The 26,428-nt window shown below is 40.3% G+C and overlaps 1 protein-coding gene across 1 annotated transcript in view; it reads left to right on the top strand.

The window, feature by feature from the left end:
- ILVBL (ilvB acetolactate synthase like) overlaps positions 1-26,428 on the top strand; it is a 790,151-nt gene that overhangs the window by 329,384 nt on the left and 434,339 nt on the right. The window contains exons 7-8 of the mRNA XM_044080826.1: positions 8,088-8,187; positions 12,952-13,049. Of these exons, the coding sequence (XP_043936761.1) occupies positions 8,088-8,187; positions 12,952-13,049 (198 nt within the window). The remainder of the gene's footprint in view (positions 1-8,087; positions 8,188-12,951; positions 13,050-26,428) is intronic.

Genomic DNA, 26,428 nt, shown 5'->3' with positions numbered 1-26,428 from the left:
AAAGTGCCTAGCCCCAGTCATCGCATTTTGCAGGCAAAGAAATATTCAAATATACCCGTACCTGGATGATTGTTTAATTCAGGCAGAAAGCCAGGACATACTTTTGAATCAACTGGCCTTTGTACAAAGGGTGCTAACTTGTCCGGGGTACACCATAAACGAAAAGAAATCACACCTGGTACCCTGTCAACAAATCATATTCCTGGGAGCAAGCTTGAATAAAACTTCCCAGATGGCTTTCCTCACGCCAGAGTAACAAATTCATTTGACAACCTACTTCAAGCAGGTGGCCACAAAAACCCTATTTGCAAGGCAAATACTGCAAGCCTTTGGGTTCATGGCCTCCTGCATTCTTCTGATTCCTCATATGCAGTCTTACATATGGAAACTACAATGGTCTCTAAAACGTCTGTGGTGTCAACATTCACAGGATCTGGAAGCAATGATTCCTGTCATACCTTGCCTACTCCTAGAGTTGCTTTGGTGGGCAGAGGCCTGCCACCAAAACAAGGAACTACCATTCACACTACACCCTGCTGCCCTAACCCTAGCAACAGACGCATCAGATTATGCATGGGGGGGCTCACCTGGCAGGGAAGTGCATTCAGAGCAAATGGAACCCAAGTCAAATGCACTTGCATATCAGTCAAAAAGAAATGTTAGCTGTACAGCATGCTCTGACAGCCTTCAAGGACCACATTCTTCCAGGACAATTAATGGTAAAGACGGACAACACCACTGTTATGTGGTACATAAACAAGCAGGGGGATACACATTCTTACCCCCTATGCAGATTAGCCATGGCATTGTGGAACACAGCCCTGAGCTACCAAGTGCATCTACAAGCTCATTTCCTGCCAGGAAAACTAAATACACTGGCAGACGAACCTAAGCAGAAACCTCATGGACCCACACGAGTGGAAGCTGGAACCAAGGATTTTCAACATGTTGACAAGCAGATGGGGGGGCCAGATATAGACCTGTTTGCCTCCTCTCAGAACTATCATTTGGACAAATTTTGCACAAGGTCTCCCCACAAACAAGCTTGGAAAGTGGATGTTCTGTCCTTCAGCCTGAAAAACCTATTAGTTTATGCCTTTCCACCTCTGCCTCTGCTCTCCAAAGTACTACTAAAGATCAAATCAGACAAACCAAGGACGATTTTGATTGCACCAGACTGGCCACACCAATACTGGTACCCCCTCTTGCGCAGTGTGTCACTGTTGGGCCCATGGCACCTACTTCAGACTGCTACCCTACTGTCTCAGCAGGAGAACCAGATTCTGCACCCCCAGTTTCATTCACAGAACCTAGCAGCCTGGCTAATTACCTAATCTCTCCTTTACCATCCCTCAGTAAACCAGTGATGGATATCATTTTAGAGGCAAGGAGGCCTAGTACTGAAAAATGGAAAGGATTCTGTGCCTGGAACCAGTCTCAAGGGATGAGCACAGTAGTGCCCAATTTACCTCACATTTTACAATACTTAACTGAGATGCTTCACAAGGGTCAGTCGTTCTCCTCCATCAAAATTCACGCCTCCGCCATTTCAGCTCATTATAACACAGAACCTCCCCTCTTCTCTCATCCACTGCTTAAGCAGTTCCTCAGAGGGGCCAAAAATCTACAACCACCCAGGAGAGCCTCAACTCCAGCCTGGGACCTTAACATTGTATTGGCAAAGCTCATCCTTCCTCCTTTTGAGCCAGCTGCCACTGCGGATTTAAAATTAATCTCTTGGAAAACAGCTTTCCTTTTGGCAATCACTTCAGCAAGAAGGGTATCTGAATTACAGGCCCTCATGGCAATGGAGCCTTTCATCATCTTTCATGCAGACAGGGTGTCCCTCAGGACCAATCCCTTCTTCATGCCCAAGATGGCATCCAGTGTGGCCCTGCACAGGAATAGATTGCCCATACATGTCAAGCAGAGTGCCTCTTTGGACCTCTTCAAGAGGAACCTTGATGATTGGATGGGAGAAAGGAAATTCACCCCAGGGATCACGTCAGTCGCCCTGCTAGACAGGGGTCCAGGAAAGTAAATTAATGTGGGAAGAAATAGCCAGGGAATTGTTATGGCTAGGCTTGTATAGGCCCTAGGGCTGATAGCCTAGTACCAACCTATGAACCCTTAATCATTACATTCATTTGCCAACCTTCTTTCCTAACCCACACAACAAAGGGGAATGGATACTGCACTCCTTAGACGTGCACAGACAACTTTGATTCTACTTGGGCAGGACTAAACCTCAAAGGAAATCTGACCAACTGCTGGTGGCATTTGCTGCAGTGGCAGAGGGGAAGGCTATTTCAGTGCAAACAATTTCCAAATGGATAGGCGATTGCATTCATTTCTGCTACAAGCACCATGGAAAATCTATCCCACAGGGGATCAGACCCCACTCAGAGGGCTGCATCTACCTCTACAGCCTTTTTCAGAGGCATCCCTACCAGGGACATCCTAGAAGCTGCTACCTGGAGTTCAGTACATATTTTCACCAAGCATTACCATCTGCCAATTTTCTCTAAATCCAGAGCTGGCTTTGCCACTGCAGTTTTGCAGGGCTTTATAGCTGGTCCTAATGCTATCTAAATTCCTCTTCCCATCCTTAGCTTTGGGAATCTACCCAAATGTGATGACTGCAACAGTGAAACACAAAGAACATAGTACAGCTGTGTACACTTACCATAAATGTAGATGTTCGAGTGTATTCACTGTTGCAGTGCTGGTTACCCTCCCTCCAGCCCCCTTTCTTCTTTTGGCTATACCTCTACTCTACTTTACTATGCTCAAAAGCTTTTTGGTGTATTTGTTTTTTTGTTGGAGGTATAACCTTTATATTTATAGATTTAATTGCTTCCCATTAGGGGGGGCACCTGACATCTGGGGCAAGAAAAACTGATGTAATGGCGTCTGCTGCATGTTTTATACCCCTGACGACCTGATGTCATGGAAGAAGGAACAGCAACCGATGCAGGACCCAAGACTTTGTTAATCAGGCCAACCGAGGGCTACTGCAAGCAGATAACTCAAATGTGATGACTGCAACAGTGAATACACTCAAACATCTACATTATGGTAAGTGTACACAACTGTACTTTCTTGTATTTCCATGGAAACAAGCTGACTATAGATGAAGGCAGTAAATCTTGAGACATCCGGACATTGTTTGCTGAGAGAAACATAGAATTAAAAGGTACAAGGGCAAGCAGCTTAGTAAAATAAATTAAGTCAAAATTATTGGAAGTGAATAAGAGCAGCTTTTCTGGTCTCTGAATTCATCAGTACATTTATTAAACAGTATATAACTTAGTTTTATTTAAAGATACCCAATTCACTTTTACTTAAGGCTAAAAGTTGATGTTTTTTGAAAGCATACAAGCTGTTTTTCACGTCTGGGAGAGGAATAAAGATAAGACAAGGACAGATCGCAATTAGGGTAAGTAGGAACACAGGCTGTAACATGCGTCTTAGCATGGATAACCTTAATTTTAGGTTAGGTAATGCCTGTGAGAGCAGCTGCCAGTTTGAGGCAGTTGTTTCTATCAACAAAGTTAAACATCATTATTTGAAGATGTACATAATTTTGTGCATTTGTTTTAAATTATAGGTTATGGGGGTATTTTGAGGGCATTTTTTTGTTTAGTTTGAAGACTTTCATTAAAACAAAGGTCATAAATGTGACATAGGTTCAAATGGACATGACAAGAAACAGCTGTAAAGGATCAGCTTGCCAAACATTAGTGGGTACATTTAAAACAAAAGCTGGAAATAGACATTTAAGGGAGCTCATATATTATAGATGAGATTAATAACTTCTTATCATAATGGTTATACTATTGAACTGTCCTAGTAAGTGAATGGCCTCTCAGTTCTAGACAGAAGTTTGAGAGTATTGAATTATATTAAGAAATGCAGACTGCAAATAGTGCTACAGGGGAGACATTTGGAAAGAAGTGAGCATATGAATTTGGTAAAGAAAGTATTTCAAGATCAATATTCAGCAGGCTATCAAGGACAAAAGAAAGGAGAGTACTTATACTAATTGCTAGAGGAGCTCCGATAGTGATACAAGAGGGGGAAAGGTAGTACTAGTAGATTTATGCTTGGAAGGGGCTACTGGCAAAAATTTTGTGAGAAATATCCGCTTTCATTAGGAAATATTATTTATAGGTGGCGACTGGAACTTAATTTGCAAAAGTGAGGCTGTATCTGAGGGACCTAGAAGGAAAACTATAACAAAAATAAGGTAGATTTCCGAAGACCTTTATGAAAATATTTGGTATAGAAGACGTGAATTCAGTAGTAGGAACTCTGAGAAAACTTGCATATCATTCCCAAAGGTACAGTAAGTAGGCTAGACTAGACAAAATTATATTTTACAGTTATGTGCATTTACTTGAAAGCTTTGACACACACATCCACAAACTATTTCAGATCATGTGCCAGTAAAAACTAAAATACAATTATAGGGTAATGAAGTAAAAATGAGACACTTGCACTTCTCCATCTAGCTGTAAGAAAGAGAGGGATTTAAGGAATGGGTATTGGAAATTATGCAAAGGTTATTAGGGAAGACAGAAATTTCTTTAGAAGGTGTAGCTAGTAAGGGGGATAAAATAAAAGTGGAGTTTAAAATAGGATAGAAGTAAAAAAAAGAGATATGGTTAAGTAATGAGAATTATTCAGATGGGTTGACAAAGGTTAAGTATTGCAAGAATAAGGGGATCCTCGCACAACAAGAAGAGGTGTAACTGCAGAGTGCTAAAGACAAAATAAGGGAGTATCTGGATAATATGCATCAGTTTAGAAAAACTGGTGTTAAGCAAGTGTTTTTTTATAATAACCCCAGAGCACAAAAACTTTTAGCACAATGACTTGGGCAACAAAGTAGAAAATGTTGCCAAACGTAGGGAGCATATAACAAGAAAAATAACCAGAGATCCTATAGAGGTATTACAGATATTTCAGGAATTTTATGAAAATTTGTATAAAGCAAAGTTATGTAGAAATCAAGGAAAAGCACAAATGGAAATATTAATGGAGACTTAAGTATGCCAACATTGCAGGTGGATGAGGCTCAACAATTAACAGTTAAGATATGAAGAGAGAGATGAGATTAAAACAGTGATGTATGTAGATGGAATTCATGTTGAAGTCTGGAAGATTGGAGGGAAGAAAGTCGTAAAGCTGTTGAAGGTTTTGTTTAACAGTATTTTAAATTGAGGGGAAGCACCAACATCCTGCAAGAAAGCTGTGGTGGCTGTAAAATCTAAAGACAGTAAAGATACTTCAGGGATTCCTATCACTTTGTCGAAACCTCAATCTGCTGAACCCCTATTCATCAAACTTAAAACGTCGAAGATCATTTCAGCAAACACATCAACAAAAAGTTTTTCCAGGGAAAGGACTTAGCCGCTGTTACAAATTCTCCCTTTTCCCCAAAGTAGTGTTATCTTGGAGTTGGTATATATATTTGGGGGAGAGTGGGGGCAAAGCCCCCCACCTTGGTGAGTTTAAAATTGTGTAGCTTGTCTTACAGTTGCTCTGGTGGCCAAGTCATTTATCTTCCTGGGAAAACTTAGCTCATACAAGTGTTCGTTGAAATTGTCTTAGATGTTTTAAGTTTGATAAATAGAGGTTTGAGAGATTGAGATTTCGACAAAGTGATATTGACCTATCCTTCAGACCCCGTTTCATATAGGCCAATTTTAATTTTAAACCATGAAGTGTTTGTGTTTATAACAGCTAAAAGAATGGCAAAGGTGTTGTCAAAATTGATACTTGTAGATCACTGTGGTTTTGTGGAGGGGAGGCAGACATTTGACAACATTAATAGAACAATGATAATCCAGAGGGAAGCAAAATGTAAGAAAATACCACTGTTGTTGGTGGGTCTTGATGGCAGAGAAAGCATTCAACAGAGTTAGCTGGGTTTTTATGAGAGGGGTAATGGAAGCATTTGCATTCCCTAATAGAATAATAAGGTTAATTATGAGGATGTATGAGGGATCCGAGGCAAAAATTAAAGTGAGAGGGTTTTGCTCTGATAATTTGCCTCTGAACAGAGGAACCAGGCAGGAGTGATTTTTTTCCCATTTTTTATTTACATTACATTTAGTGCCATTGTCAAGGAAAATAAGGGACTTGGAAGTTCAAGGATATAATTCACATGGTAATCCAAGAAAGTTTACTTTTTTGCAGAGGATATTATTTTGTACTTAATACAACCAGAAAAGGATATGTCAGTGTTGTAACATTTTGAGAAAGTTTTAAGTCTTTTTGGGGTATAAAGTTAATGAAGATTAAACAAAGACTATAGCTGTAAACTGTGCACCCACACATGAATTGGTTCAGCAATACTCATATTTATGCAGCATGATAAAAATGAGATATTTAGGAGTATGGGTTAAAAAGATTGTTATGGCAGCTAAAAATATTCGAGAAGAGGCTAAACAAAAGATGATACAAAAACTGAGAAACTGGAAGCCCTTATTTATGGATATGGATAGCAAGATACAAGCAGTGAAATGTTTTAAATCCGTTTCATTTTATACACAGGTCAGGTATGTTGATGATAGTAATAAATAAATAGTTGAAGGATTTTATCTGGGAGGGGAAGAGGGCAAGGGTCAAGTGGGATAAGTTGAACCTTCCAATAGAACAAGGTGGTTTAGGATTACCCGATTTTAATTGATATTTAAGATCTACACTGTTAAGGCTGATATACATAACAGAAGTAGAAAGCTATAACTCAAAGTGGAAAAGGACAATGGCAAAGTAGAGGTGAAATTCAAGAAATGAGGAGAGATTTTGAATGCAGATCCTTTAATGAGAATAACAGCCATACAGAATATTATATTCATAACGTAGCAGAAAGTATTCTAAGAACTAAGCCATCATAAGAATAGGGAAAGGAATTTCTGCTGATAGGAATGACTGATATTAGTGGTGCAGAGAATAGGCAAGAGAGGGCTGGCATTTACTGGAGGAAAATGGCAAAGGAACCAAGCTATTGGGAGCAAATAAGTAGAGAGGGAAAGGCAGTAGGATTGGAAGAGGCCAATAAGACATTTGGACTGGTGGCTAAAGACTGTATACCCTGTCAAGAATTGATGTTGGAGAGTAAGCAAAATGAAAGGGATAGGAGAATCCTAAGTGAAAGTCTTGCTCTGAAAGAGTTTTTACTTGTATCTAAAGTAGGAGCTACTATTAAAAGTTTATTAAATAACAGATGATTAGTAGGGCATATAAAATACTGCACAATAACTGTAGGAATCAGAGGAGGTTAGAAAAAATTGGGAAGATTGGATAAGCAATTCATGAAAAAACAATAGGAAGGAGGACATATGTATGTTTCCCAAATATGCAACAAAGTCTAGAAGATTTAGGATTTTTGCTTGGAAACTTTTGCATAGATATTTTTATATCACTAACAAACTCCAAAGAATTTTTCCTCGGGTAGATGACAAATGTTGCAGGTGTGATGGGGAAGAAAGAGGTAACTGGGAACATATGTTTTGGATATGTAATACATTGGCAGACTTTAAAAGTTCACTGCAGAGTACTCAGAAATACTGGGTGTGACTAAGGAAATGATTTTTTTTTTTTTGAGCTGGGACACAGTATCTGAATTGCTTAGGCGTAGTAAGGCCCTTATTAAGTTTAATTCTGATGGCTGCCAAAAAAGCATTTTCTAGAAAATGTAAATCAGAATCTAAACCAGCTGTAGCCCAAGTAGTGATTATTATAACAGAGATAAAAGAACTGGAAATGGAATCTTAGAAAATGATAGGAGCAAATTACATAGAAAAAATGAAACTAGTGGGAACAATACATACAGAATAATGTTTTGGAGGAGGAGTAAGGTTTAAGGGAAGGCGGGAATTGAACAGTTTATATAATGCTGGAGTGATGATTGTACATCACATGTGATTAATGTTTGTAACTATGAACGTGTTAATATGGTTTGTTTTCTTTTATATAAATATATGTTTGCGTGTGTCATAAGTGATCATTTATTAAAGATGCCAAAATAGAAGAGTGCCATGAAAGATGTAATGTAGATGTTGCATTACTTTTTTTAGGTATCTTCAGAATCACCTCAACAACCTTTTTGCTGGAGCCTGGGAGAAGAGAGACATGTCGCCCCTTCCTGTCCACATCCCACAAGCTACAGCAGAGCAAGTAAGGTACCTGAATTGGGGATGTAGGTTGAGATGATGGAGCAGGTCTAATCAAGCTGAAGCTGTTAAGTCAGTTCTGAAGTGAGAACATAGGAATAAGTCTAGACACTGACCCAAGTTTGGGTCTGCATTGGTAGTGCAGGAGATTTTGAAGGTGGTGGTGGTGCAAAGTTCATAGTGATGGTCATAAAACTCTGAGAACCCTAAAGTTGCAAACTCATTTTTTGAAAATGCATGTTTTGAGTAGAAGTACATTGGGGAGTCTTTCGATTGTCACATAGTTGTTTGCTGTGTAAATGTCTTATGTGTCTGAATTATTGTTACATTTCAGTTGTTCAGAAATGAGACTGAGAATGCTCTAATTTCAACCTCTCTTTGTGGGTTTGTGTGTTGAGCAGGTCACTGCTGGTTTGGGGTTATTCCTGCAGATAAACTGTAGTAATACAGGCTAACAATCGTACTACTGCCACATCATAGTATGTGATCATAAGCAGCCTCATTATGAGGTGGGAGAGAGGATGGGGTGGCACTAGGCAAAACCTGGCAAGCAGTGGTGCACCATTTCAGTGTCACTACCTGAATCTGTTCGGGAGACGTTGAGTAGTATTTTTGGTTGTGTCATAGGTGATACTCTATGTCCTATCTCTCGGGTGTACATCTTTTGAGGGACTTTCTTCATTTTGAATTTTAAAAAGTCCATGTTCTTTGTTGTTCCACATTAAAACGGTCTGTCATATATTCAGCATTAATACTTTTTAAATAATATCCATGGTGAAAATACTGAATCATATTAATTTATCGAAAGATCTTTTTATACCTTTGAGCTTTCCTAGCTGAAGTTGTTGGTAAACTGTTCTATATTTTACAAGGTTCCACTTTATGAGGATGGAAGGTTGAGAGCTATGTTCCGTACAGAAATTTTGCACAGGGTTCTATGTGGTTTAACTGTTGTGTAATTGACAGTAAATTAGTAAAAAAAAAAAAAAAAAAAACAGTCCCCTTTCCCTTTCCACTGTCACCATCACATTCAGTCTCCCAGCTAAACATAACTGTCATTACAGATGAGGTGAGCTAAAGCACAGAAAGAAAAGATCTGATATACATTAGTTAGACAACAGCTATATGCATGTCAGTCAGACTTATGCTATTCAGACTTGTGTCATAGCGTTAGTGAAATAATAGTCTGTGTTTTATGAAGAGATTATATGCAAAGGATCATGAGTTGGGGTTAAGTGAATTGAAACAAATGACTGATGCTCTTAATAGCTAAATAAGACAGGACTTAAAATTATTTAATGTTTGTGGTTTTACATTTTGATAACTATCATTTAGCTTTTGGATGCTATGGCAAAGAAATATTTCAAACAGAAGTATTTGTATAGTTTCCATTCTCCATTCCTTAGTGCACAAATTGTTGAACAGATGTGTAAATGTTTGTGTTTTTTATTATATCAGTGTTCTACCTATATTTATTTTTTTTTTTTCTTTTATACCATAATAATTATAATTGTGATTTGTCATTGTTGTTATGAACTACATTGCTATAAACCAGTTTTAAGTAGAACAACAATTTTGCTGGGAGTGATAGAAGGCCTGATTGGTCAGATGATTCTTTATTCTCAGTTTCACTTTTCTCTAACTGTATTTCCTTTCATAGTACTGTGACCATCTGATCACAGCATCTGTGTTGACTCTTATAAGGTGTTCTTCCTTTCTTCTTGGTAATGTGGTCATGGAGATGGTATATTAAGTAAAGGACTTTGGGTTTGTAGGATGTTGTGCTCCATATAAAAAGTCTATGTTTTTATTGTGCAGTTTGCTTTTTACAAGTAGTTTTGTTTTCAGTCTTTTGTGAATAAACACTTATCCAGTCAGGAATGGTGGGAGTAAACAGTCCATTGCATATTTCACATAGCTGTGACCGAAAGCAAATGTATTTGTTATGATTCTTCTTTTAAAGTAGAAGTGCTGTTGTACTTTTCTTCAGTTGAAAGCCTCTTTAACACTGCAGCTAAAATGACAGGGGAAACATAGGAAAGTACAGGAGCAGTGTAGCCAACTGAAGTGTCTAGAAGACAGGCTTTTGAAAGAATTTAGGACAAGGGTATCAAAAGTGATTAAAGGAGTACTTTGATGAACAGTACTCCTCAATTCATATAAGCAATACTTTACAAAATAAAGTAGATACTGATCATATTGAGTAAGAGTAGGAGAATTATGTATAGTTTTAAAGTAAAATTGCTCATAAAAAGCCCATCTTGACATACTGAAGAGTATTGTGTTTGCAAAAAGCACAGTTGGCGGACTTTATTCCGACAGAGCTTAGTATGAGAATTTGCACAGTTTACAAGGTCCTTCAAACATTTTGTCATTCCTCCTTCCAAATTGAATGTTAATCACATTTTAAGTGTAAAGTGCTTAGGTTTATAAACACTTAAAAAATAAATGTGTTATATATGTTGAATTCCATCTGGCATTTTTTTCTCAGAAGTTCTATCTATTTGAAGTAGCTGTTAGAATTCAGTGGGTAAATTTCACACAATAACATATCTTAGATTCTCATTGTAAAGCATGCTAACTGTGGTGTGTATAACTAGCATGGCCCACCAATGTGAATCACTGTCATCTTTTTATGAGAAATTTTATTTATTTACATTTGTTGACCGGGAATGTCCGACTGGACGCAGGTCCACTTTCAGCGGAGACCCGGGGAGAAAAGCTCCACAAATTAAAATATTAGACATAGTTACAGATTAAGAATCCTAGCAATTAAAATATTACAAACATAGTTACAGATGAAGAACATAGTCTACTGAACTTCAGACATAAAATTAGTTCACGTTTTTTTTTTTTTTCCCCTAAAACAGAATTATATAGTACTGCTGACTACAGGACTTTAAGGAATTGGCAGAAGTCTGTGGAAGGTGTGTGCTCTGTAGAAATTCTGTGAGAATGGCAGAGATAAGTTATTTTGCAAACAAGTCATAGCCAGCTAAGAGTAGAGGGTGGTAGTCCTCACACTTACCTTAAGGTGATGGAGAGATTCTGAGGGCTAGGCTGGTAGACTTCTTAAATGCCAGACAGGTGACATTTTAGGAAGTCTCGTAATTTCAACAGAAAAGGTTTTGTTTTTGACAGATTATTTTTGACTGGGGGAGAAAGCACAAGTGGACAAGAGGAATCCAGGAGGTGCAGTATACTTCATTAAGACTTCCAACATAGTATCACAAGCTTAAAAAGAATGTAAAGTGTACAGGAGTAAATCCTAAAATAATTTGGGGATTGGATGATGGACAAGCCCTGTCAATTAAGAAGTCATAAACATGGAGGGTGTGCCTGGGTTTAGTGACCAGTTTGAGCTGTTCATCATATTTGTTTTTGACATAATGTAGGAGATGGACCACAGGGTAAAATCTGTTTTCTGATGATGCCAGATTCACAGCAGGGATCACTAGTGATGCATTCATCCTTACCGTAACCTGGTAACTGTCTATGTGGGAAGTCGAGTGACAGTGAATGTTAAGTGTGAAAAATATCCTTGTTAGCTTTTGAAGATAAAGTAAATGGCTAAGGGGCCTGTGTTGCAAGCTAAGGGGACTGTGTTGGTGAAGAAAGGTAAAGAGATAGGTTTGAGTGCATTTATTGTTGTGGAATTCAATTACAAAAAGCATTGTGAGAGAGCTCTACCTTAAGTGAAGAGGCTGCAAGGTTATTTGGTGAGAGGAATGGACAGAGGCAGTTTTATGACTGTATAAAATGTCAGAGAAGTCCTGCCTGGAGTACTTGGTGCATTTCTGTAAGCTGCTGTACTAGACCAAATGCATTAGGTTGATAGAGAACATACAGAAGAGAACCACAAAAGATAATGAGGGGTATGGGAGGCTTGGAGTATGAGGAAGTACTGAGGGTACTAGGGACTTGTTCACCAGAGGTGAATGGAGGAGTATGGTAATAAGATTTAGATAGACTGCATAGTCAGAAGGATGAATGCAAAGGTAGAGTGGATGAAGAATGCTACAGAAATAGTAAAAGCATGAGTGGCGGTGTTGGGAAGGATTATAGTATTTGAAAAGAGTGGTGGAATCTAAATGGTTAACTGGAGTGGTTGGTAGAAATCAAGTCATCTGAGGGATTCACCACAGATCTGACATATGCATAAGAAGGAATGGCGAGGAAGGCAGAAGAGGTAGGAGACAATTAAAAACGGTGCACTCAGTGTACTTTTGGTCTTCTTTTGGTTTGCTCACACAAGTTGCCAGATTCCAAAAAACTTGCACTCAGGCATTACACTGGAGCAAGTCACTGATGCTATCTATAAAGCAGGCTGACATCAAAGTCAGTCATATATACAGAGAGCAAGTCTTTTAGAATCCGGCCCAATATGAGCCTTGATTATATAGAGTAGTGCAGTGAAGTGAGCTGTCTTGATTATTTCAATACTTAGGATTCATTTGTCCATTCAATTCATCATTTATTTATTTGGTTTTATTTTCATGGTCTTTTATCTCAAAGAAGCACTAACGCCTGTGGTGGTAGTAGTAGCCATTGTTGTCGTCCTCCCCAGAATATCCACAGTTGTGAACAAAAAGCCAGCACATGTGCAGAGAGGTGAAAGGATGAGAACGTGATGGTTGGTAGTACTGTTTATCACACGTAAAAAAAAAATAAAAAGCAGAGTAAATGCATTCCTATGTATCAGCACTTAGTATTTTGTTGCTCTTTAGAAATGTTACTGCCTCTTCATTTTTTTCCCTTGTACCTTCAGGTGCAGCGGTGTGTGGAATTGGTCAGCAGGGCTAAGAAACCAGTGATCCTCCTTGGCAGTCAGGCTACCCTACCCCCAATTCCAGTTGACAAATTACGGTAATAACATAGAAAATAACTGTTTTGTCTTCTTGTTGCATGTGTAACTTAATTTTGTATATGTTCTTTGTTAAACCTATCATTCTTTTGCATAGAATAAAAAGTGGCAACACACAAAGCAGACAAGTTGACTGACAAGACAGTATATGGCTCATAAGGCACAAAAAAAAAGAATCTGGCTAAAATACATTTAAAATGTGTATATGTGTATAAAAATGTATACATGTATTTATGCCTGCATACATACATAATGTGTGTGTGTGTGTGTGTGTGTGTGTGTGTGTGTGTGTGTGTGTGTGTGTGTGTGTGTGTGTGTGTGTGTGTGTGTGTGTGCGATCCCTTAATTTTGTCTAGTGCTACAAATGTTGACATCTTTTCTGCCTACCCAGTGTGATCAACAGTGGTGCATGTTTGCTATGTTACTGGGTTTGGGGAATTTTCTTTTTTAACTGATGTTGTCCAGTCTCAAGAGCTTGTATTTGTAATTAGTGGGGTGTCTGGGAGGAGCAGGGCATATTGATGTTATGACATACAGTGGATATAAAAAGTTTACATACCCCTGTTAAAATGCCAGGTTTTTGTGATATAAAAAAAATGAGACCACAATAAATCATGTCAAAACTTTTCCCCATCTTTAATGTAACCTATAACCTGTACAAGTCAATTGAAAAACAAATAAATCTATTACAGGAAAAAATAAAAAAAGTACAATACGCTGGTTGCATAAGTGTGCACACCCTTAAACTAATACTTTGTTGAAACAACATTTGATTTAATTACACCATTCAGTTTTCTTGGGTAGAAGTCTGTCAACATTGCCCACTATTCCTTGCAAAAGCGCTCCAAATCTGTCAGATTGCGAGAGCATCTCTTGTGCACAGCCCTCTTCAGGTCAACCCACATATTTTCTATTGGATACAAGTCTAGGCTCTGGTGGGCCATTCAAAAACTTGAATTTTCTTCTGGTGAAGCCATTCTTTTGTTGATTTGGATGTATGTTTTGGGTCATTGTTGTGTTGAAAAGTGAAACTCCTCTTCATCTTCAGCTTTGTAGCAAATGCCTGAAGGTTTTGGGCCAAAAGTGAATGGTATTTGGAGCTGTTCATAATTCCCTCCACCTTGACTAAAGACCCAGTTCCAGCTGAAGAAAAGCAACCCAAAGCATGATACTGCCATTGTCATGCTTCACCATGGGGGTGGTGCTCTTTTGGTAATGCAAAGTGTTGTTTTTGCACCAAATGTACCTTTTGGAATTCTGCCCAAAAAGTTCAAACTTGGTCTCATCAGACCTTAACACATTTCCCACATGCTTTTGGGAGACCAGATGTACTTTTGCAAATTTTAGCTGGGCCTGGATGTTTTTCTGTGTAATAAAAGGCTTCCGTCTTGCAACCCTACCCCATAGTCCACACATATATGGAGAATACGGGAGATTATCGCATGTAGTACAAAACCAGTACTTGCCAGAAATTCCTGCAGCTCCTTCAGTGTTGCTGTAGGTCTCTTGGCAGCCACCCTGATCAGTTTTCGTCTGGTCTTTTCATCAATTTTGGAGGGAAGTCCAGTTCTTTGTAACGTGACTGTTGACCCATATTTTCTCCACTTTTTGATGACTGTCATCACTGTGTTCCATGGTATATCCAATGCTGTGGAAATTATTTTGTACCCTTCTCCTGACTGATACCTTTCAACAGTGAGATCCCTTTGATGCTTTATAAGCTCTCTGCGAACCATGGCATTTGCTGTAGCAGCCAACTGAGTAAATGTCACGAAAATCCTACCAGGACAGCTGAACTTTATTTGGGGTTAATCGGTCTCCTTAATTGATGGCAGGTGTATACCCAAGAAGACTGAATGTTGTAATTAAGTCAAAAGGTGCTTCAACGAAGTATTAGTTTTAAGGGTGTGCACACACAACAAAGTATTAGTTTAAGGGTGTGCACACTTGTGCAACCAGCATATATTGTATGTTTTTTTATTTTTTATATTTTTTCCCCTAACAGATTTGTTTGTTTTTCAATTGAATTGTACAGGTTATAGGTCACATTAAAGGAAATTATTTATTGTGGTCTTATTTTTTATATCACAAAAACTTGGCATTTTAACAGGGGTGTGTAAACCCTTATATATCCACTCTATATAACTGTTTGTTTTCTATAGTTTAACATTCAGTCTTAATTATTTTAGGTTCAATATTTTGTTTTTTAACTATAGATAGTACATTCATTTTTTTCATTTTATATATATATATATATATATATATATATATATATATATATATATATATATATACACATATGTGTTTGTGTCTGCGTGCGCATATATTGTGTGTGTGTGTGTGTGTGTGTGTGTATGTGTGTGTATATATATATATATATATATATATATATATATATATATATATATATAAAGCACAAAAATAGTATTCCATACCACCAAGCATTCAATAAATCACCAACATCCCAAACGACAGTAAATATCTGCCAAATATCCTTTATTGGCAGACAGTGTATCAAAACAGCTGGAGAGTGTTTAGTAGAATATAGAACAGAAGCTGCTTTTAAAAAAGGAACAATAAGTAGCACATACAAAATATTGCATAATAACTATACTATAAGTATAAATCAGCGGAGTTTAGAAAGGAATGAGGAGAGAATGGCTAAGCAATTCACAAAGAAACATTGGGGATATATGTATGTTTCCCGGATATGCAACAAAGTCTAGAAAATTTAAGATCTTTGCTAGGAAGCATTTATATAGATATGTTTATACTGCAAGTAGAGTCCAAAGAATTTTTCCTGATGTAGACAGCAAATGATGGAGGTATGAATGGGAAGAAAGAGGTAACTGGAAACATATTTTCTGGGGGTGTAATGAGTTGACAGACTTAGATTCCCAGCAGACTGCTCTGTTAGAGATACTGCATGAGCACATTAGTGTAACTAAGGAAATGATTTTATTTGAGCTATGACACAGAATCGAAATTGCCTAGACATAGTAAGGCCTTGTTGAGTCCAATTATGGTGACCAAAAAGCAATTACTAGAAAATAGAATTCAAAGTTTAAAACAACTTTACTAGAAGTAGTGAACATAGTAACAGAGATAAAATGACTGTAATTGGCATCTTTATAAAAGGGTAGGAGCAAATTACATAGGAAAAAATGTGAATTGTGTGAACAATACGTGCAGAAGAGGAACGAGGTTTAATAGAAAGCAGGATTTGAATAAGCTATGTAATGTGAGCCTGACAGTAACTGGCTAGATTATAAGTGATGTATGATGATTGCCACTACAATTATGTCATTATGGTTTGTGATGTATAATGGCTGGCAACTAAAGAGCTGAAGTTATGTCAATATGGTTTGTTTTCATTTATAAAAATGTATGATTGCCTATGTCTTACGTGAAAATTTACTAAAGATGTTTCTTGTTAGAAAAAAAAAAAAAGGAATATCTTTGGTACCAAAGAAAGAAGTACGTTTGGAGACCTGTGTTAGATCTGTCTTTTTCAATCTAATTTAAAAGATTAAAAATTCAGTCATTACTTACACCGCTTCCAAACCATTGACATTTGGTAACACTTGATCTCAAAGATGCTTGCCATCATATACCCATTGCTTATAGTTTCAGGAAATATCTAAAGTTTGCCACATGTGAGTCAAGTCTTCAGTCCTGTATTACTCTTTTGGCTCTCCACTTCACCTCATGTGTTCAGTAAGTGTCCATCCCCAGGATTGTTACAGGACTTTATCCAGATGTGGGGAATACATCAAGTAGATCTGTTCACCTCCTTACAAAACAGACAACTAGAAAACTTCTTTTACAGACATCCTAGCAGCCAAGCACAGATAACAGATACTTCGTCATTCATTTGGTCATGAATGTTGCTGTATGCTTTTTCATCCTTTCTAATGATTTCCAATGTATTTCTAAAGATTCAAAAATAATTACCAAAAATCATTGTGGTTGACCCCCTTTTGGCCCAGACAAAATTGCTTCTCCTTTATTATGGAATTGACCAAAGGCAAACTAGATCTACTCACATAGGGAAGTTTGATACATTTTGGCCTCAATCAATTACAACTGATGGCTTGGATGATTCAATTGTAATACCCTTTAGGCACCTTTTTAATGAAGATGTGCAGCAGGTACTAAAGAAGGCAAGAAAACCTGCCTCTAGAAAGCCTTATGTTTGCAGATGGAAGAGATTTGCTAGTTGGTGCCTTGCCAATTACAGGGATCCCATAAGGGCAGTAGCACATCTGGTTCTTATATATTTGTGTGAGCTACTTAAATATGGCTTATCATATGCTTCCATCAAGGTGTATCTTGCAGCCATCCCCGCCTATGGATCCCCCTTTCTTCTATGCTTCTGGTCATACAGTTTCTGAAAGGAGTGCTGCACATGAGAATCCCTTCACAAGTAAATTTTTCCTTCTTGGGAGCTCAATGTTCTTAAACAACTGACCTTGGCTACTTTTGAACTGGCCTTTCAGGCTGATTTGTGGTTTTATTATATGGAAGACTGTTTTACTTGTTGCTCTGACGTCTGCAAGTTAAGTATCTAAGTTGCATGCTCATGGGGAAGGTGAACCCTCTTTTTTTTCCACAGGGATAGCATTGCACTACACACAAATCCTTTATTCATGCCTAGTTTGTTGCTGATTTAACTTTCAATCAAGCCATCAATCTATCAGTTTTCTTCCCTGAGCCAGAAAAAGAAGGGAGAACAGATGCTAAATAATTGGATGTGCACAGGCAGACTAAGTACTACCTTGACCGAACAAAGTCCTTTAAGAAGGCTGAAAAGCTGTACTTTTCCTATGCTGAGACTAAGAAAGCCTAATCCGTGTTTAAATGAACTATATCCGGTGGACTTCCAGATGGCTGCACACTGATCAGCGGCTTGACTTCAACCATCTCAGTGTGAAAACAGAAACTGAGAAAAAGGAGTGCCATTGAAACTACTTTTTGGGTAAAATTCAATATCTGGCTAGTAAGTACATTGCCTGGATGCCAGCAAAGAAGAAATGTGGAAAACATGAATGAAAATCAACCAGAAAAGGTAAAGCAAAAACAGACCCTGGGAAGGATTCTGCAGCTGTTCAGCAAAAAGCATTTCAAGCTTCAGATTTGGTTAAAGATATGGTTTCCAGTAATTTAGAGGAACAAAATAAATCAAATGTACTCAGAGGTGATTAAAATAAATGAAACACTGAAGAAGTATATCAACTTGAATAGTAACAAGTTGGCTGAAAAAAAAATAGAAGCTTTAACTAGCTGTTCAGATGAACTGATAAAACTGCAAAAATCAGAGGTTGGAACAAAGAAAAGGCTGTATGATTATGAGGCTTCTCAGGAAGAGTTTTTTTCAAAAAATGGAGTTAGAAGACAGTGTGTGCAGAGAAAAACTTAAGATTTTCTGCTGTACCAGAGAAATTGGAAGGAACAAGCTCTATTGATTTTATGAAAGCACAAACTGGAAAACAACTGGACTGGTGATGTTCTTCGTGTTTTACTGTTGCAGTCATAACCTGTGGGTTATCCCTGCTGTGGTAGCCCTCGAGTGGCCCAAATACCAGAGTCAATATTTTTGGGCTCCGGCTGCTGTCACCTGTAGTCTGGTACTATAAAGCAAGACAGCCGACGTCATTACATCAGTCTTTCTTGCCGTGGAGCCCATAGCCGAAGCAGATGTTCATCGTGTTACACTGCTGCAGTCATCACACTTGGGTTATCTGCCGTCAGGCGGTCCTGCAGTCGGCCCGAGTTCCAAAGTCTTGGTCCAGCGTCGGTTGCTGTTGCTTCTTCCCTGACATCAGTGCGACTGGTATAAAAGAGGAAGCCGACGCCATTTTCTTCAGTCTTTCTTGCCGCGCGGTGCCCGAAGCAGAAGCAGTTCGCAAGTGCCGGTCGGCCAACTCTGAGATTTTCAAATTGAATTTCAGACTGAAGTCTTCAATATAGCTAAGTACCCCGTTGGGGAACCTTTTCTTGCCTCAGACCGATGTCAGAAAGAAAAAGTTAATTGCATTTCTTGTGGGAAGCAAACTCCTCATAAGGATTTTCATTTTTATTGCATTCCTTGCTTAGGCCCAGACCACGACGTTACAGGTTGTCGGTTTTGTGCTAGATTTAACAAATGAACTATTAAATGCCGGTTTGATTTTGCCCGACATTATTTTGGTAGAAAATTTAATTATACCATGCCGTCGGAGCAACCGACGACCGGGATGCATAAAAAGCGCAAAGATAAGGACAGGCAGCCGAGATCCAAACCGGACACCGAAGCCTCTGCTATGCCAGTCGCCGGTTCTCCGGTTTTATGTGAGGCACCTATGCAGCCCCTGATGACCACCGATTTAGAACCCCAGGCTGCATCCGACTCCCAAGCGGAGATTGCTGGGCCTCCACAGCCTTTATCTTTAGGTCCTTCCGATTCCATTGCTGAAGGGGATTCTGGTGTAGTTGAAAGGTCTTCAGTTGCTGAAGGTGTCTTCAGACCGACTACACTTACTATTAAATCCTATGCAAAGCTAAAAACTCCTTTAAAAGTAAAGAAGCCTGTACAGCAGTCTCCAGTACAAGGCCCCAGGCCTAAGAAACAGATGCTCAAGATGGCTGAAGACTTAATTACCCTAAGCAGGGGTTCCCATCCCCCTCCTGACAAAAGGCCTAGACAGGAGGAGGAGGACGCTTCGTCTGACCATTTTTCCATTTCCTCAGACTCTTCTGAGGAACAGGACTACTCCTTTCCCCCTTATGAAGACTCTGATGCTGAAGAGTCAATTCCTTCAGCTTCTCCCCCAGAAGACTACTCTTTTGGGAAACTTTACATACCATGAGGGAACATTTCCACTGGGAAGGCCAGGATTACTCTGATTCTAAGAAAAGGCTCCGTGAGTTCCTTTTACTACCCCAGCACAGACCCCTTGCTATTCCACTTGTGTTAGACATTGTGGATGATGTTTATTCAGAATCTAGCCTTAACCCAGATTCATTACCTCCTGCACCAGTCAAACCAGATAGATACTACAGAGTCCCTGACTCACACAAATTCCTATATAAAAGCCCTGTTGCTGACCCAGAAACCTTTTCCCAGGGTCCCAAAGGGGTTAAGGCCTCTATTGCTAAAAATCCTGGGCCCTCTGAAAGGGATTCTAGAGCACTAGACAGATGGGGAAAGAAAATATATACCTCAGCTACTCTAGCTATGAGGGCCTTAAACTGCCAGTTTCACATGCTGAAATATCAACAATATTTGATGTCTCAATTAAAACAAAAAATGCTCACACATACAGAGCAGCCTGATTACAAGGAAATGCAAGAATTGTTACATGCAGCAGAACAAGTGGGAAAACGTACTTTGCAATGTGGATTTGATTCATTGGAAGCTTCCTGTAGAGCAGCAGTAACAGGGTCTGTCATTCGTAGGCATGCTTGGTTAAAAGAACAAACTTTACCTGATCATGTTAAAACAAAGTTATTGGATGCACCTTTACAGCAGGATGTTTTATTTGGTGTGAAAGCAGAAGAGGTTTTAAAGAAAATGGAGGATAAGGCAAAATCTAGGCAGACGGTCAAGGATTTTTTACAGGTTCAACCCCCTTGTTTCAGCAGAAATTGGCCAACCAAAAACTGGTCCTTTCCAACTTCTGGCAGACCACAGAGGGGCAAATACAGACGCCCAAGGGGCAGAGGTCAGCCTCAAGGGTCTTACAAGCCTCGTCAATGGGGTGCTACAACCCAGAAAGGAGGAGAAGACAGGCAACAAACTTTCAGAAGACAATCACAATGACTTACCCCTCAGGCTGCCAAGCAAATCCCTCTTGGCAGCTCCCTTGAGAGGAAAACTTGCACTTTATGCAGCCAATTGGCATATCATCACAAAAGACAAATGGGTCCTAAATATTGTATCTTAAGGTTACAGGTTCCACTTTCACACTTTACCAAACCTGCCACCAAATCAATGGGCAGAGGCTCAAAGACAAATTACAGCTCTCATGGACATAAGAGCCATTCAACACGTTCCTACACAGGAGCAAGGACAAGGATTTTACTCAAGACTCTTTCTGGTTCCACGAAAGGACAAAGCCTGGAGACGCATTCTGGACCTTTCAATTCTAAACACACACCTGGAAGTACCCAAATTCAAGATGCTCACACTACAGCAACTTCTTCCCATGCTGGGCAAGAAGGCTTGGCTGGTAATGTTGGACCTCAAGGAGGCATACCTGCATGTCCCTATCAGACAAAATTGCAGAAGATACCTCCGATTTATAGCAGGTTCAACTCATTACCAATTCTCTGCACTGCCCTTTGCTTATCTACTGCGCCCAGGGTCTTCACAAAATGCCTGGCACCAGTAATTGCATACTGCAGACAAAGAGGAATCCAAATATATCCATACCTGGATGACTGCCTTATTCAAGCAGACAGCAAGGACATTCTTTTAAAACATCCGGCGTTTGTAAAAAACCTACTAAGTTGCCTAGGGTACACAGTAAACGAAAGGAAATCAAAACTAGTGCCCTCACAATACATAATATTCCTGGGTGCCGGCTTAAATACAACGGCCCAGATGGCTTATCTCACGCCAGACAAGCAAGAACAACTGACTCAATACTTCAAAATGATGGCAACAAAGACCCAACTCCCTGCAAGAAAAATTATGCAGGCCTTGGGGTTCATGGCATCTTGCATACTACTAATACCATATGCCAAACTGCATATGAGGAAATTACAGTGGTACCTGAAAAGCGTATGGACTCAACACAGCCACAGCTTGGAAACAATAATACCACTAATTCCCTGCCTTCAACAGGAGTTTCTGTGGTGGGCTCAGGTATGTCACCTCAACATGGGTCATCCTTTTACCTTGCCTACAGCCAGGCAAACAATGACAACAGATGCATCGGATTACGCCTGGAGAGCACACATGGCAGGATAGTGTATTCAGGGCAAATGCTCTGCAGATCAAATGCATCTCCACATCAATCAAAAAGAGATGCTAGCTGTATAAAATGCCCTAACAGCTTTCAAGGACCTCCTGCATCCAGGACAACTTCTAATAAAGACGGACAACACCACAGTGATGTGGTACATAAACAAACAAGGGGGCACACATTCCTACCCCCTCTGCAGGCAAGCAATGACCTTGTGGAACACAGCACTGACCTACCAAGTTCAACTACAAGCACAATTCCTGCCAGGAAAGAAAAATACATTGGCAGACTAACTAAGCAGAAATATCATGGATCCTCATGAGTGGAAACTAGACCCACAAGTATTCACAATGATAACTCAAAAATGGGGGAGCCCAGACATAGATCTGTTTGCCTCCCCCCAAAACTACCAACTGCGAAAGTTTTGCACAAGGACATACCACACACTAGCTTGGAAAGTGGACACCCTCTCATTCAGTTGGAAAACATTAACAGAGTGTATGCCTTTCCTCCACTACCTCTTCTGGTAAAGGTGCTGCTAAAAGCCAGATTAGAGAGACCACGAATGATACTTATTGCTCCAGACTGGCCACGCCAACACTGGTATCCAATATTAAGGAACATGGCTCAAGGCCCACCATGGATTTTACCTCATATTCCTCACCTGCTGACTCAGCAAAACAATCAGATTCTACACAGCCAGCTCAAGACTTTAAATCTGGCTGCATGACAGATTATCTAAACAACCAGTCAACACTTCTCTCTACAGCTGTTATGGATGTCATCCTGGAGGCCAGGAGACCCAGCACCAGGAAAGCCTACTCAGACAAATGGAAAATATTCTGCGCCTGGAACCAGGCTGAAGGCCAAAATCCTCTTGTCCCAAATATTCCTCAGATTCTGCAATATTTAACTGAGATGTTGTACAAAGGCCTTTCCTTTTCATCTATAAAGATCCACGCTTCAGCTATTTCAGCTCATTACAACACGGATCCTCCTATTTTTTCACATCCATTATTAAGACAGTACTTCAGAGGGGCTAAGAACATAAGACCGCCCCGAAGAGCACCAACACCAACTTGGGACCTCAATTTTGTTTTGGAAAAACTTACACTACCGCCCATCGAGCCAGCTTTTTCAGCTGAATTACAATTTTTATCATGGAAAACTGCCCTGCTGCTAGCAATAACTTCAGCACAAAGAGTCTTAGAGCTACAGGCCCTAATGGCAGTGGATCCTTTCATCATTTTTCATCAAGACAGAGTCTCTCTACGAACTAACCCTTCCTTTATGCCAAAGGTAGTATCCAGTGTGGCTCTAAACCAAACCATTCATTTACCTTTTATCCAAAACCCCAGAATAAAGGGGAAAGGCTCCTACACTCTTTGGACATTCACAGACAATTACGTTTCTACTTGTATAAAACAAAAGTTTTCAGAAAATCTGATCAGCTTATTGTATCCTATGCTGCAGGATCTCAAGGAAAGCCTATATCAAAACAGACCATTTCAAAATGGATAGGACATTCTATCCATTTCTGCTACACACACCATGGGAAGCCTGTACCTGGTAACATTAGGCCTCATTCCACCAGGGCTACAGCAGCATCAGCAGCCTTCCTCAGAGGAGTACCAACCAAGGATATTTTGGAAGCTGCAACTTGGAGTTCAGTGCACACCTTCACCAAGCACTACCACCTACCTCTATACTCAAAAACCAGAGCTGGCTTTGCCACTGCAGTTCTGCAGGGCCTACTAGCTTCCCCAAACCCCGTTTAGTACCAACCGCCCAGCCTTAGCTTTGAGATTCAACCCAAGTGTGATGACTGCAGCAGTGTAACACGATGAACATAGTACAGTTTTGTACCTACCATAAATGTAGATGTTCGAGTGTTCACATTGCTGCAGTCCAGGTTACCCTCCCACCTTCCCCTCTTCTTACCTGGGTTTTACCTATAGCTCTCTGTTTATACAATCTCTAAGATGTATTTCTATATGGTGTATTTGCTTACAGCTGTAGCTATTGTTTTCTACTTATGTAATTTACTTAGGATTATGTATTGCCTTCCTATTTGGGGGCACCTGACATCTGGGGCAAGGAAAACTGAAGAAAATGGCGTCTGCTGCCTCTTTTATACCCCTGTCGCACTGACGTCAGGGAAGAAGCGACAGCAACCGACGCCAGACCAAGACTTTGGAACTCGGGCCGACTGCGGGACCGCCTGACGGCAGATAACTCAAGTGTGATGACTGCAGCAGTGTGAACACTCTTATTGTAGGTACAAAACTGTACTTTTGCATGAGTGCTGGTCAGTCGCTACCAGAAGTCGAATTTCAGCAGAAAATGTCTAAAGCTAAGTACCCCATTGGCGACCCTTTCTTCTTGCTCTAACCGATGTCTGATAAAGTTAACAATTGTCTCACCTGTGGAAAGCAGATCCCACACCAAGACTTTCATTCTTACTGCATCACTTGTTTAGGCCCAGACCACGGCATCCCTCGTTGTCGGTTCTGTGCCCTCTTTAATGCGAGAACCATTTGCCGTAGAGCTCTTTTTGTAGACAATTATTTTTGTATTCCTCCTTCAAATTCTGATATGGCATCCATTAGCCAACAATCCGCCGACATTCTGAAAAAACGTAAAGATAGAGACAGGCACACAAGGCTAAGCCTTCTGACGACACCACCACTAAGCAAGTCGTCATTCTCCGGAATTCAGTGAAGTACTTTTGCAGCCCCTGATGCCCAACTCGTTTTCTACACAGGCCTCTGCCGAGACCCTTTCGGAGTCTGGTATGCCGCAGAAATCCACTTTGTCTTCCGAGCCTTTGGCTGTCTCTGCCTCGGTTGGGTCCGGGGCCATGATGCAGGCACTGGCTTCCGAGGAGGCCGTGAGCACTACTGATTCTAGACAAAAAAATTACGTCTTCTCGTCAGACTACCATTTCTCAAAGACTGACAGATTCTCTCAGGCCTCGAAGCCAGGCCACTCCTAGGAAATCTGCTTCTAGTCACCCTCTTGCTACTGCTTCCCCAACCCAAGCTCAAATGCTTAAAATGGCATAGGATCTCATCTCCCTTATCCGAGGTACTCAAGCCCCCACTCCAAAAAAGAAAAGCCTCCCTTCTCCAGAAATTATGACAGAGTCTGAGGAATCTGATTATTCTACCCTTGAAGAGGAACAACAGCCCTTAACTGCTTGAGGATTCAGATGCAGAGGAATCCATCCCCTCTTCCTCCCCTCCGGAGGACCTTTCCTTCGGGGAAACCCTTCACTCCCTCAGGGAACATTTTCAATGGGAATCTCAGGACAACCCACAGTCAAAGAAATGACTTAGAGAGTTTCTGTATTTCCCCCAGCACAGACCCCTGGCCATCCCACCTGTTCTAGAAGTGGTGGATGATGTTTTCCTTGAATCCAGTTTAGCCCCCGATGCCCTGCTTCCTGCTCCAGCTAAACCTGACAGGTACTACAGAGTACCAAATTCTCACAATTACCTATACAGGAACCCTGCTGCAGACCCGGAGGTCATTACACAGGGACCTAAAGGAGCTAAGCCTAGTTCTGCCAAGAATCCTCTTCCTTCTGACAAAGACTCCAGAGCTCTGGACAGATGGGGTAAGAAAGTATACACCTCTGCAACCTTAGTTATCAGAGCACTCAGTTTTCCATTCCATATATTAAAATATCAACAACACACTTTGGAACAATTAAAACAGAAGATTGCTACCTCTCCTGACGGTGCCAAGTCAAAAAAGCTGGCAGAATTACTACACTCTGCTTGTCAAGTGGCCAAGCACTCATTACAATGATGCCCTGGAAGCCTCAAGCAGGGCAGCAGTGACAGGATCTGTTTAGAAGACATGCATGGCTGACGGAGCAACCTCTCCCTGATCATGTCAAGTCTAAACTTATTGATGCACCCCTAGATAAGGAACACCTGTTTGGGGAAAAAGCAGAAGAGGTGCTTAAAAAGATGGAAGACAAACCAAAATCTATGCGAACAGTAAAAGATTTCTTTCAAGTTCAACCACCCAGATTCAGCAGGAACTTTCCCTCTAAGCACCGGGCCTTTCCTGCACCCAGCAGACAGGGCCAAAGTAAGCCCCGCAGGGACAGGACATCCAGGCCCCTATCCCAGGGCCAGCAAAGAAGCAAACAATGGACCACTTACACCTCTAAGGCAGGGAGTTCTAAGCCAAGCTTCTATGGTGAGCAGTCACAATGACCCCCCCCCCCCCGCCTTCCTTTCACTCATCTAAAACTAGGAGGAAGGCTCACCCTCTTCAAGGACAATTTGGTCTCTATAACCTAGGACCAATGGGTATTAAAAATGATTTCTCAGGGATACAGATTCTCCTTCAGCGAGCTCCCAGTTCCAAAAGGGTACCCAGACCTCCCCCTAAACCAGTGGGCAGAGGCATTAAAACAG

Source organism: Protopterus annectens, chromosome 8.part0 (genome assembly GCF_019279795.1).
Source record: "Protopterus annectens isolate FY-2018-M chromosome 8.part0, PAN1.0, whole genome shotgun sequence".
Classification (NCBI taxonomy): domain Eukaryota; kingdom Metazoa; phylum Chordata; order Ceratodontiformes; family Protopteridae; genus Protopterus; species Protopterus annectens.
Note: the sequence above shows the minus strand (reverse complement) of the source record. Positions and strands in the feature narration are given on the sequence as shown.